Raw genomic sequence first — 12,500 nt, 5'->3', positions numbered from 1 at the left:
CCTTCCTTCATGGCGTCTCCCATACCTTCCTTCATGGTGTCTCCCATACCTTCCTTCATGGCGTCTCCCATACCTTCCTTCATGCCGTCTCCCATACCTTCCTTCATGCCGTCTCCCATACCTTCCTTCATGGCGTCTCCCATACCTTCCTTCATGGTGTCTCCCATACCTTCCTTCATGGCGTCTCCCATACCTTCCTTCATGGCGTCTCCCATACCTTCCTTCATGGTGTCTCCCATACCTTCCTTCATGGCGTCTCCCATACCTTCCTTCATGGTGTCTCCCATACCTTCCTTCATGGTGTCTCCCATACCTTCCTTCATGGCGTCTCCCATACCTTCCTTCATGGCGTCTCCCATACCTTCCTTCATGGTGTCTCCCAAACCTTCCTTCATGGTGTCTCCCATACCTTCCTTCATGGCGTCTCCCATACCTTCCTTCATGGTGTCTACCATACCTTCCTCCATGGAGTCTCCCATACCTTCCTCCATGGCGTTTCCCATACCTTCCTTCATGGTGTCTCCCATACCTTCCTTCATGGTGTCTCCCAAACCTTCCTTCATGGTGTCTCCCATATCTTCCTTCATGGCGTCTCCCATACCTTCCTTCATGGTGTCTACCATACCTTCCTCCATGGAGTCTCCCATCCCTTCCTCCATGGCGTTTCCCATACCTTCCTTCATGGTGTCTCCCATACCTTCCTTCATGGCGTCTCCCATACCTTCCTTCATGGTGTCTACCATACCTTCCTCCATGGAGTCTCCCATTCCTTCCTTCATGGCGTCTCCCATACCTTCCTCCATGGTGTCTACCATACCTTCCTCCATGGAGTCTCCCATTCCTTCCTTCATGGCGTCTCCCATACCTTCCTTCATGGAGTCTCCCATTCCTTCCTTCATGGCGTCTCCCATACCTTCCTCCATGGAGTCTCCCATTCCTTCCTTCATGGCGTCTCCCATACCTTCCTTCATGGTGTCTACCATACCTTCCTCCATGGAGTCTCCCATACCTTCCTCCATGGTGTCTCCCATACCTTCCTTCATGGTGTCTCCCAAACCTTCCTTCATGGTGTCTCCCAAACCTTCCTTCATGGTGTCTCCCATACCTTCCTTCATGGTGTCTCCCATACCTTCCTTCATGGTGTCTCCCAAACCTTCCTTCATGGTGTCTCCCAAACCTTCCTTCATGGTGTCTCCCATACCTTCCTTCATGGTGTCTCCCATACCTTCCTTCATGGTGTCTCCCATACCTTCCTTCATGGTGTCTCCCATACCTTCCTTCATGGTGTCTCCCATACCTTCCTTCATGGTGTCTCCCATACCTTCCTTCATGGTGTCTCCCATACCTTCCTTCATGGTGTCTCCCATACCTTCCTTCATGGTGTCTCCCATACCTTCCTTCATGGTGTCTCCCATACCTTCCTTCATGGTGTCTCCCATTCATTCCTCATGGTGTCTCCCATACCTTCCTTCATGGTGTCTACCATACCTTCCTTCATGGTGTCTCCCATACCTTCCTTCATGGTGTCTCCCATACCTTCCTTCATGGTGTCTCCCATACCTTCCTTCATGGTGTCTCCCAAACCTTCCTTCATGGTGTCTCCCATACCTTCCTTCATGGTGTCTCCCATACCTTCCTTCATGGTGTCTCCCATACCTTCCTTCATGGTGTCTCCCATACCTTCCTTCATGGTGTCTCCCATACCTTCCTTCATGGTGTCTCCCATACCTTCCTTCATGGTGTCTCCCAAGCTTCCTTCATGGTGTCTCCCATACCTTCCTTCATGGTGTCTCCCAAACCTTTCTTCATGGCGTCTCCCATACCTTCCTTCATGGTGTCTCCCATACCTTCCTTCATGGTGTCTCCCAAGCTTTCTTCATGATGTCTACCATACCTTCCTTCATGGTGTCTCCCATACCTTTCTTCATGGTGTCTCCCAAACCTTCCTTCATGGTGTCTCCCATTCATTCCTTCATGGTGTCTCCCATACCTTCCTTCATGGTGTCTACCATACCTTCCTTCATGGTGTCTCCCATACCTTCCTTCATGGTGTCTCCCATACCTTCCTTCATGGCGTCTCCCATACCTTCCTTCATGGCGTCTCCCATACCTTCCTTCATGGTGTCTCCCATACCTTCCTTCATGGTGTCTCCCAAACCTTCCTTCATGGCGTCTCCCATACCTTCCTTCATGGTGTCTCCCAAGCTTCCTTCATGGTGTCTCCCATACCTTCCTTCATGGTGTCTCCCATACCTTCCTTCATGGTGTCTCCCAAACCTTCCTTCATGGTGTCTCCCATACCTTCCTTCATGGTGTCTCCCATACCTTCCTTCATGGTGTCTCCCATACCTTCCTTCATGGTGTCTGCCATATCTTCCTACATGGAGTCTCCCATACCTTCCTTCATGGTGTCTGTCTTCCCCAACCTTCCTTCCATGGTGTCTCCCATACCTTCCTTCATGGTGTCTCCCAAACATTCCTACATGGCGTCTCCCATACCTTCCTCCATGGAGTCTCCCATACCTTCCTCCATGGAGTCTCCCATACCTTCCTTCATGGTGTCTCCCATACCTTCCTTCATGGAGTCTCCCCTACCTTCCTTCATGGTGTCTACCATACCTTCCTCCATGGAGTCTCCCATTCCTTCCTTCATGGCGTCTCCCATACCTTCCTCCATGGAGTCTCCCATTCCTTCCTTCATGGCGTCTCCCATACCTTCCTTCATGGCGTCTCCCATACCTTCCTTCATGGTGTCTCCCAAACCTTCCTTCATGGCGTCTCCCATACCTTCCTTCATGGTGTCTCCCATACCTTCCTTCATGGCGTCTCCCATACCTTCCTTCATGGTGTCTCCCAAGCTTCCTTCACGGTGTCTACCATACCTTCCTTCATGGTGTCTCCCATTCCTTTCCTTCATGGTGTCTCCCAAACCTTCCTTCATGGTGTCTCCCAAACCTTCCTTCATGGTGTCTCCCATACCTTCTTTCATGGCGTCTCTTATACCTTCCTTCATGGTGTCTCCCAATCTTCCTTCATGGTGTCTCCCATACCTTTTTTCATGGTGTCTCCCAAACCTTCCTTCATGGTGTCTCCCAAACCTTCCTCCATGGAGTCTCCCATACCTTCCTTCATGGTGTCTGCCATATCTTCCTCCATGGAGTCTCCTATGCCGTCTTCCATGGAGTCTCCCAAACCTTCCTTCATGGTGTCTCCCATACCTTCCTCCATGGTGTCTCCCATACATTCCTCCATGGAGTCTCCGATACCTTCCTCCTTGGAGTCTCCCATACCTTCCTCCATAATACCTTCCTCCATGGTGTCTCTTATATCTTCCTTCATGGAGTCTCCCATACCTTCCTTCATGGAGTCTCCCATACCTTCCTCCATGGAGTCTCCCATACCTTCCTCCATGGAGTCTCCCATACCTTCCTCCATGGAGTCTCCCATACCTTCCTCCATGGAGTCTCCCATACCTTCCTCCATGGAGTCTCCCTCCACTCTGCCAACATTAATCTTAATAAAATATATGTACCACTCTTGTTATGAAGCCAAGCATCAGTACACCACTACTGGCTGCTATGGGAGTGACAGGCCTACCTATACCCTCTTCTTAAAAACGCCAAGAGCTAGAGATTTCTTAAGGTACTGAGTGCTGTATATAGAGTCACAACACTGACTGGCACCTCTGCAGTGTAAAGCATTATCCTAGCTTACTAACCCCCAGGGTTATCCTGGCTTACTAACCCCCAGGGTTATCCTAGCTTACTAAACCCCAGGGTTATCCTAGCTTACTAACTCCCAGGGTTATCCTAGCTTACTAACTACCAGGGTTATCCTAGCTTACTAACCCCCAGGGTTATCCTAGCTTACTAACTCCTAGGGTTATCCTAGCTTACTAACTCCCAGGGTTATCCTAGCTTACTAAGTACCAGGGTTATCCTAGCTTACTAACCCCCAGGGTTATCCTAGCTTACTAACTTTCAGGGTTATCCTAGCTTACTAACCCCCAGGGTTATCCTAGCTTACTAACTCCCAGGGTTATCCTAGCTTACTAACCCCAGGGTTATCCTAGCTTACTAACTCCCAGGGTTATCCTAGCTTACTAACCCCCAGGGTTATCCTAACTTAATAACGACCAGGTTTATGCTAGCTTACTAACCCCCAGGGTTATCCTAGCTTACTAACTCCCTGGGTTATCCTAGCTTACTAACCCCCAGGGTTATCCTAACTTAGTGACCCCCATGGTTATCCTAGCTTACTAACTCCCTGGGTTATCCTAGCTTACTAGCCCCCAGGGTTATCCTAACTTACTGACCCCCATGGTTATCCTGGCTTACTAACCCCTAGCGTTATCCTAGGTTAATAACCCCCAGGGTTATCCTAGGTTAATAACCTCCAGGGTTATCCTAGGTTAATAACCCTCAGGGTTATCCTATGTTAATAACCCCCAGGATTATCCTAGGTTAAAAACCTCAGGGTTATCCTTGGTTAATAACCCCCAGGGTTGTCCTAGGTTATTAATCCCCAGGGTTATCCTTACTAACACCAGGGTTATCATAGGTTACTAATCCCCTGGGTTGTCCTAGGTTACTAACCCTCAGGGTTATCCTAGGTTACTAACCCCCACGGTTATTCTTACTAACCCCAGGGTTATCCTAGGTTACTAATACCCAGGGTTATCCTTGGTTACTAATCCCCTGGGTTATCCTTACTAACTCCATGGTTATCCTTTATAATCGTCAGAGTCATCCTAGGTTACTAACCCCCACGGTTATCCTAGGTTACTATTCCGAAGGGTTATCCTTACTAGTTCTCTGGGTTATCCTAGGTTACTAACCCCCAGGGTTATCCTAGGTTACTTATCGCGAGGGTTATCCTTACTAGCCCTCTGGGTTATCCTAGGTTACTTCTGCTACAATGCAAGTAGTATAATGCACTTGTTCCTATTCCCAGGACTATGCAGTCGACCTGTACCTGAGTCAGTCGTGGGTAGACGAGCGACTCAACCACGCAGACATCTCCCAACCACTGGACCTGAACGACCCTAACCTGGTGAAGGGTATCTGGAAACCGGAGGTGTACTTCCCGAACGCCAAGCATGCTGAGTTCCAGTTTGTTACTGTTCCTAACGTCCTGGTCAGGATCAACCCCATGGGAGAGATTCTCTACATGCTCAGGTATGTGACTTACGTAGGTGATAGTAGGGTGTGAATACGTAGGTGATAGTAGGGTGCGATTACGTAGGTGATAGTAGGGTGTGATTACGTAGGTGATAGTAGGGTGCGATTATGTAGGTGATAGTAGGGTGTGATTACGTAGGTGATATTAGAATGCGATTATGTAGGTGATAGTAGGGTGCGATTACGTAGGTGATAGTAGGGTGTGATTACGTAGGTGATAGTAGGGTGCGATTATGTAGGTGATAGTAGGGTGTGATTACGTAGGTGATAGTAGGGTGCGATTACGTAGGTGATAGTAGGGTGCGATTATGTAGGTGATAGTAGGGTGCGATTACGTAGGTGATAGTAGGGTGCGCTTACGTAGGTGATAGTGAGGTTTGATTATGTAGGTGATAGTAGGGTGTGATTACGTAGGTGATAGTAGGGTGCGATTACGTAGGTACTAATGAGGTGCAGTGAGTAAATGTTGATACGTTCATGCTGAGGTATAAGTCACTTTGAATAGACAGATCTCAGTAAACAGGTACAGTTACTTACACACGAAGGAATGTGTCAATGTGTGGGTGCTAGTCACCCAGCAGGTCACAGTATCCACATGTGTTTTAATCCGCCCACCTTACACAGGTTAGCAATTAAATTAAAACGATTTTTTGTGAGTTAAACTCATTTCAGTTTTTTTTTTAAATATCCCCTTTAAACTAACCCATTTCGCCCCCCCCCCCAAAAAAAAAAAAAGATTAATATTTTGTAATATATAATCGAGTCTGATCTGACAGTATGATTATGGAGGTTCTTGCTTCGTGGGACAACGATATATAAGAATATAAGAACATAAGAAAGAAGGAACACTGCAACAGGCCTACTGGCCTATGCGAGGCAGGTCTAATTCTCACACCGGCTTAATGCCTTGACCTAGTGAGGTCAGACACGTCACTTTAGGGAGGAGCACAGCATCCGACCTAGTAGCACAAGCTAGTCAGGTCCAACTCACACCAACCCACACACACTCCTCTGTCGTATTGCCTAAAAGTAATTTCTGGGGTGAAAGTTTAGTTACAAGTGAGACATAAAGAGTGAAAAGACCCGTGGACAGAAATATGAAACAGATGAGAGACATCTGTATATTTCGCTCCCTTTCTGAGACAATCTTGCTAGTAGGACTAGCAAGAGAATAATGGTAGCAACAATAGCCAATGTTGCAAAGGTTTGCATCTTTTTCCTGGCCATCGATATCCCGATAAAGTCTACTTAAGTGAAGGAAATCGATGCCTGAGTCAACAGAGTGTATGCGAACACTGAGACACAAGGAGAGATAATGCCAGATTCATCATCTCTTTCTCCTTCCTCTTGTTGTTGTTGTTCTTAATGTAAACTTTACGTATGCCCTCACTCCTTGTCTCTACTGATGTGCAGCACCTGGGCATCTTTAGTGCCCTGGGTCGAATACAGGTCAATGTAAGACTGTGTAGTTTTGAGGTGATAAGTCCCTCAGCCTTGACTGGAGGTAGCCACTCCAGTCCCTGGCTACACTCTTCGTAACTCGAGCGGTGGAGGAGGCGAGGGATGGATCGAACTGCAGCATCACATATTTAAAGAAATGATCTCGCTATCACATTGGTGTAAACCATACCCCGGCCGGGATTGAACCCGCGGTCAGAGAGTCTCAAAACTCCAGACAGTCACGTTAGCCACTAGACCAGCTAGCCACAATAAAATTCGTCCAACTAGGTATATTTCTACACCATAGGAAGGTTAGCACAGGCACCACTGTGACCACAAATGCAAGTTTTTACAGACGAATCTCCAGCTAACGTGGCCGTGTCGAACTCTAGCATTTGTGGTCACAGTGGTGCCTATGCTAACCTTCCTATGGTGTAGAAATATACCTAGTTGGACGAATCTTATTGTGGCTAGCTGGTACAGTGGCTAACACGACGGTCTGGAGTTTTGAGACTCTCTGACCGCGGGTTCAATCCCGGCCGGGGTATGGTTTGTTTGCAATCGTGTCATTACGATTTCGTGAGTCACATTGGTGTAACGCTGGATATCGACTCTCGTACAACCATCGTATAGCTTAGCTATCGTGACTTCAGCTTTCCTGGACTGGTTGTAGGTCGAGCTGCAGTCTCGTGTGACTGGTTTAAAGTACCTCTGAGATGTGTGGTGTTTATGTCTCTCAAAGTGGAGTTGCAGTCCCGTGTGACTGGTTTAAACTAGTCACACTGGACTGCAGTTGCACTTTCTCCACTTTGAGGGACATAAACACCTCATACCACACCTTAAACCAGTCACACGGGTCCTGCAACTCCACTCTCAGGAACATAAATACCTCATACCACCTCTTAAACCAATCACACGAGACTGAAACTCCACTTTCTCCACTTTGATAGACATAAACACCTCATACCACCCATTAAGGAGTGGTATGAGGTGTTTATGTCCCTCAGAGTGGAGTTGCAGACCCGTGTGACTGGTCTGAGGTATATATGTCTCTCAGTCGTTGCTGCTTGGCGTGAACTAGCTCCCTTGTGGCCAGTCTTGCTATTGTCATTGTGTATATTTGACGGGTAAGACACATGTGCAACATTCAGGTATCTTTACTCCCGAAACGTTCAGCCTACACAGTAGACTTCTTCAGTCGAAAAGAGAAGTAACTAAATACGGAGACAGCAGAAGTAGTGGAGAGGTAAAGATGGCAGTAAAGATGGCAGTAAAGATGGTAATAAAGATGTTAGTTAAGTTGGCAGTAGAGATGATAATAAAGATAATAGTGATAAATGGTTTAAAACCGACAAGTTGAAGATTGAGACGCTTATGCAACATATGGGAATCTTTACTGGAGAAACGTTTCCCCACACAGTGGCTTCATCAGTCCAATACTGACTGAACACATCGCCTCCAGGCTGAGGGATCGATCACCTCAAATTCCTCCTCTCCTTACACTTTCTGCTCTGTATTGGACTGATGAAGCCACTGTGTGGCGAAACGTTTCTTCAGTAAAGACTCCCATATGTTCCATAAGTGTCTCAATCTTCAAAAATGACAGTACAAATGATAGTAAAGATCACCTGGATCCCCTAAGTTACATATCTTATCTTCTCTAAGTTCCTGATCTTCCCCTAAGTTACATATCTTATCTTCCCTAAGTTCCTGATCTTCCCCTAAGTTCCACATCTTATCTATTAAGTCAAGTACCTGTTCATCCCAGCACCTGGGCTCCACCAGACTTTACAGCGAACACTCAGAACACCACTGAAAATCTCCCACTTCGTAGTGTTCCCTAAAAACTTGGTTGTCATATACGAGAAGTTCAGTGTTTTGTTCATCACGAAGAACTCTGCCTCAGAGATGCTGGTGAACAGAGGTTAAGTGGTGCTCTTCCTGGTAACTGATATCGTCTACAAAGTCACACGATCTTCCTCTGATTTTGAGACGATACCCATAGTACCGAGCGTTACACTCGGTACAACGAGTATCGTCTGTATCTGTTAGAGGTATACCAGGTTCGTTTTCTGTCCTAAGGCAGAACTTGTCATGCAAATGGGGAAGAAGAGCGCAAGGCCCTCTGACACACACTCCACTTTCTCGTAACACCCTCTTTCCAATTCTTCCCCCCCCCCACCGCCTCACTCAGCTACCCCCTTACGATACTATATACATTAGAATTTAAAGTGATCTCAAGGTACCTTGTGCTTGGGGGTGTCCTTGAACCAGATCTCAATACGCATATCTCAGTCTTACCGGGACCTCGAATCTTTGGTTGGCTTCTTTTGTACATGTACAACTTATTCAGACCATAGCTGACATCAGTGACATCCTACTATATAAAAAGCTCCTTGTTATGAAAAGCATTTGGGGCAGATCTTCATCTCTAAGGAATGTCAGTGTTTGGGATACTGGTACCACTGATCTGCGGAGTATACCAACACTATATTATAGATGCGTCTTGTGGTGGAATACTCCTGAGTGTGTTTACGAGTTCTTACTTGTTATTTAGGGTTTTTCGAAGAATAGGTTCTTGTCGTCACGAGGTTGTTCTCAAGAACACCCTGAAATAAATAAATAAATAACAAAAAGGCACAATACCGTGACTGGAACGATACACAAATAACCCGCACATAAAAGAGAGAAGCTTACGATGACGTTTCGGTCCGACTTGGACCATTGACAAAGTCACACTAACAGAGGTGAAGCAGGACGGCTATATATAGGCAGGAAGAGGTGGAGGTAGTAGTAGTAGTAGTAGAGGTGACCCCTGAACACAGGGGTCACCTAGTGCACAGGAGAGTGGTGGAGGCTCTGAACATGTCTGTGAGATGACATCGTTCTTCCAGCTCTCTATTCTTCTTAAGGTGCTTCAACAGCGAAGCTATTAGCATTAGCAGACTATCCTGTATGATGCCTCTTCAGCGTGTGTGTGGGGGTCTCTCTCTCTCTCTCTCTCTCTCTCTCTCTAACGTGTCTGACTACCTCCACAATATGCATTACGATAATTGCCCAACTAGTCTTGAAACTCCGACAATTACATAAAACGACACATGGTGGTCTCTTGCCACATTGCAAAACATCAGACGGACTCTCTCTCTCTCTGTGCAATTTCATCACGTCAATCCGATTCTCACGTCATCAATGGAAATTCTGTCGGCTCTCGCCGACTTCAAAGTAATCCATCAATCCATTCTCCACGCCATAAACACTCCAGTACTAGAGTATACCTGGAGGGTGTTCCGGGGGGTCAATGCTCCCGCGGCCCGGTCTGTGACCAGCCTTCGCGGTGGATCAAAACTTGATCAACCAGGTTGTTACTGGGTACATCATTAAAAAAAAAAATAAACAGTGCAAGCCTATTAATAGCTTTCACGGCAATTATTTTCACGGCCTAAGTGCCAATTACTTTCACGTCAGCTGTATCCGTTTTATTATAAGGTTTAACGAGGGGAAAAAAGGGGATTTTATTTGATAAATAATTATTTTTTTTAATGTTAGAATGCTTAGTCTCTGTTGTGTTGAATGTGCTCTAGGAATTAATGATATAATAATAGGATCTATAATAATAGGATGCGAAGCTGTAATGATGGGATCCGAATCTAAAATAATGAGATCCAAATATTTAGTGATGGGATCCGAATCTGTAGTGATGGGATCCGAATCTATAATGATTGAATCCGAATCTTTAATGATGGGATCCGAGTATATAATGGTGGGATCTGAATCTATAATGATGGGATCCGAATCTATATTGATGGGATTCAAATCCATAATGATGAGATCCGAATTTATGATGATGTAATCCGAATCTATAATGATGGGATCCGAATGTATAATGATGAGATCCGAATGTATAATGATGAGATCCGAATCTATAATGATGGGGTCCGAATCTATAATGATTGGATCCGAATCTATAATGATGGGATCTGAATCCACAATGAAATAATTCGAATCTATGATAAAAAGACCCTAATCTATAATAAAGGGATCAGATTCTGTAACGATAGAATCAAATTCTCAAAATGTAAAATGATAGGATCCAGAATCCTCAGAATCTACAATGATCGAATCTGAATATGTAATATTGGGATCCCATGTATTAATGATGGGATCCAAGCATTGATGAAAGGATTCCATGAGTGCCATTGATGACAATGGTTTTTAAAAGCTCACGACACAGCCCTAAAATTGATGATTGTGTTCTAAAGATTGATGGTGCCCTAGAACTGAAGACGGTCTCATAGAATTGATGATGAAATCTTTGCAAATGATGAGGGATTGATTACGATGTGAGGAAATTGATGACGACGTCCTAGAATTGACGAGAGTCGTTACAGAATTGACGAAGGTCGTCCCAGAAATTACGTGGGTCGTTCCAGAATTGACGCAAGTCTTATTAGAATTGAGGAGGGTCGTCCCAAAATTGACGGGGGTCGTCGCAGAATTGAGGAGGGTCGTCCCAAAATTGACGGGGGTCGTCGCAGAATTGAGGAGGGTCGTCCCAAAATTGACGTGGGTCGTCGCAGATTTAAGGAGGGTCGATCCAAAATTGACGGAGGTCGTCGCAGAATTGACAAAAATCGTCTCAGAATTGACAAAAGTTGTCCCAGAATTGATGTGGGTCGTCCTATTATCGACGTGGGTCGTCCCTGAATTGACGAGAGCCGTTCCAGACCTGACCAAAGTCGTCCCAGAATTGACGTAAGGAATCACTAACTAAAGAGGCACCCCATTTTAAGGCAGATAACGAGGGGTGTCACTCATGGCCCTAAGGCACCTGCCGATGCTGTTAACCTTTCCATAATGGCACTCTTATTATTGGGCGGGGGGGGGGAGGGGTAGAGGAGGAGAGTGCCAAATGCAGCGCGCAATTCTAAGTGTTGTTGTTAATGGCACTCTGTAAATGATAATTTTTATTAGTATTAGTAGGATAATAATAATTATTATTATTATTGTTATTATTTTTAGTAGTATAATAATTGTTGTTGTTGTTACTGTTATTATTATTATTATTATTATTATTATTATTATTATTATTATTATTATTATTATTAATCAAAACTCATTATAATTGAACTTTCCGAGGATTACAGCTGCGTATTTCTAAAGTTCTTTAGGAAGCAATTTATCGTTCATTATGGAACTATCGCTGAGTAGTGATCGTAACTTAAAGAGACATAACCGAAACCTTGATTACTCAGCCTCTCACGACGCTGAGATGTATTAATCGTTCTGAAAATGAGCTCATCATTCTTCCAGGTATAATACTGAAGAATTATACTGGTAGAATGATGAGCTCATCATTCTACCAGTATATTACTGAAGCAGCTTCAAAAGCTGGAGCTTCTGAAGCTGGTACAATTGCAACTTGAAAGGCAGCGAGTATATCAAGAGCTTAGTGCCGAGACTAAGCTCAAAGAGAATTGACTTAGTGTCTCCATCCTCCACCATGTGGCAGCACCTTACAGTGTTGAGTATTGCTGAGGAATTCTCCTGACTTATCGTTTCTATTTTTGCTTCGATAATTTAACGGTTATTAAGTTCTTAATATGTGAAAATGACTTATTTCCATTCGGGTCCTTATGTTAGACTGACCTAAGGACCAAAATGGAAATAAGTCACTTTGACTTGTTCGTTTTTTTTCTAGGTAATTTACACTTATGTTACTATGTATAATAAATTGTGTAACAGTGTTTATGCAAACCTGTACCTAAATAAACTTACTAAGTACAGGCAGGCATCGCTTTACAGCGCTTTCTTTACAACGTTTCGCTAATACAGCGGCTTTTTATTACACCAATTCTTCATTTATTCAGATTTCCTACAATA

The 12,500-nt window shown here is 45.0% G+C and overlaps 1 protein-coding gene across 1 annotated transcript in view; it reads left to right on the top strand.

The window, feature by feature from the left end:
* Positions 1-12,500, top strand: part of LOC128699699 (glycine receptor subunit alpha-4) — a 193,095-nt gene that overhangs the window by 102,065 nt on the left and 78,530 nt on the right. The window contains exon 4 of the mRNA XM_053792446.2: positions 4,954-5,177. Coding sequence (XP_053648421.1) covers positions 4,954-5,177 — 224 coding nt within the window. The remainder of the gene's footprint in view (positions 1-4,953; positions 5,178-12,500) is intronic.

The sequence above is a fragment of the Cherax quadricarinatus genome, chromosome 67 (genome assembly GCF_038502225.1).
Source record: "Cherax quadricarinatus isolate ZL_2023a chromosome 67, ASM3850222v1, whole genome shotgun sequence".
NCBI classification, from domain to species: domain Eukaryota; kingdom Metazoa; phylum Arthropoda; class Malacostraca; order Decapoda; family Parastacidae; genus Cherax; species Cherax quadricarinatus.
The sequence above is the reverse complement of the archived record's forward strand: the minus strand, read 5'-3'. Positions and strand labels throughout refer to the sequence as shown.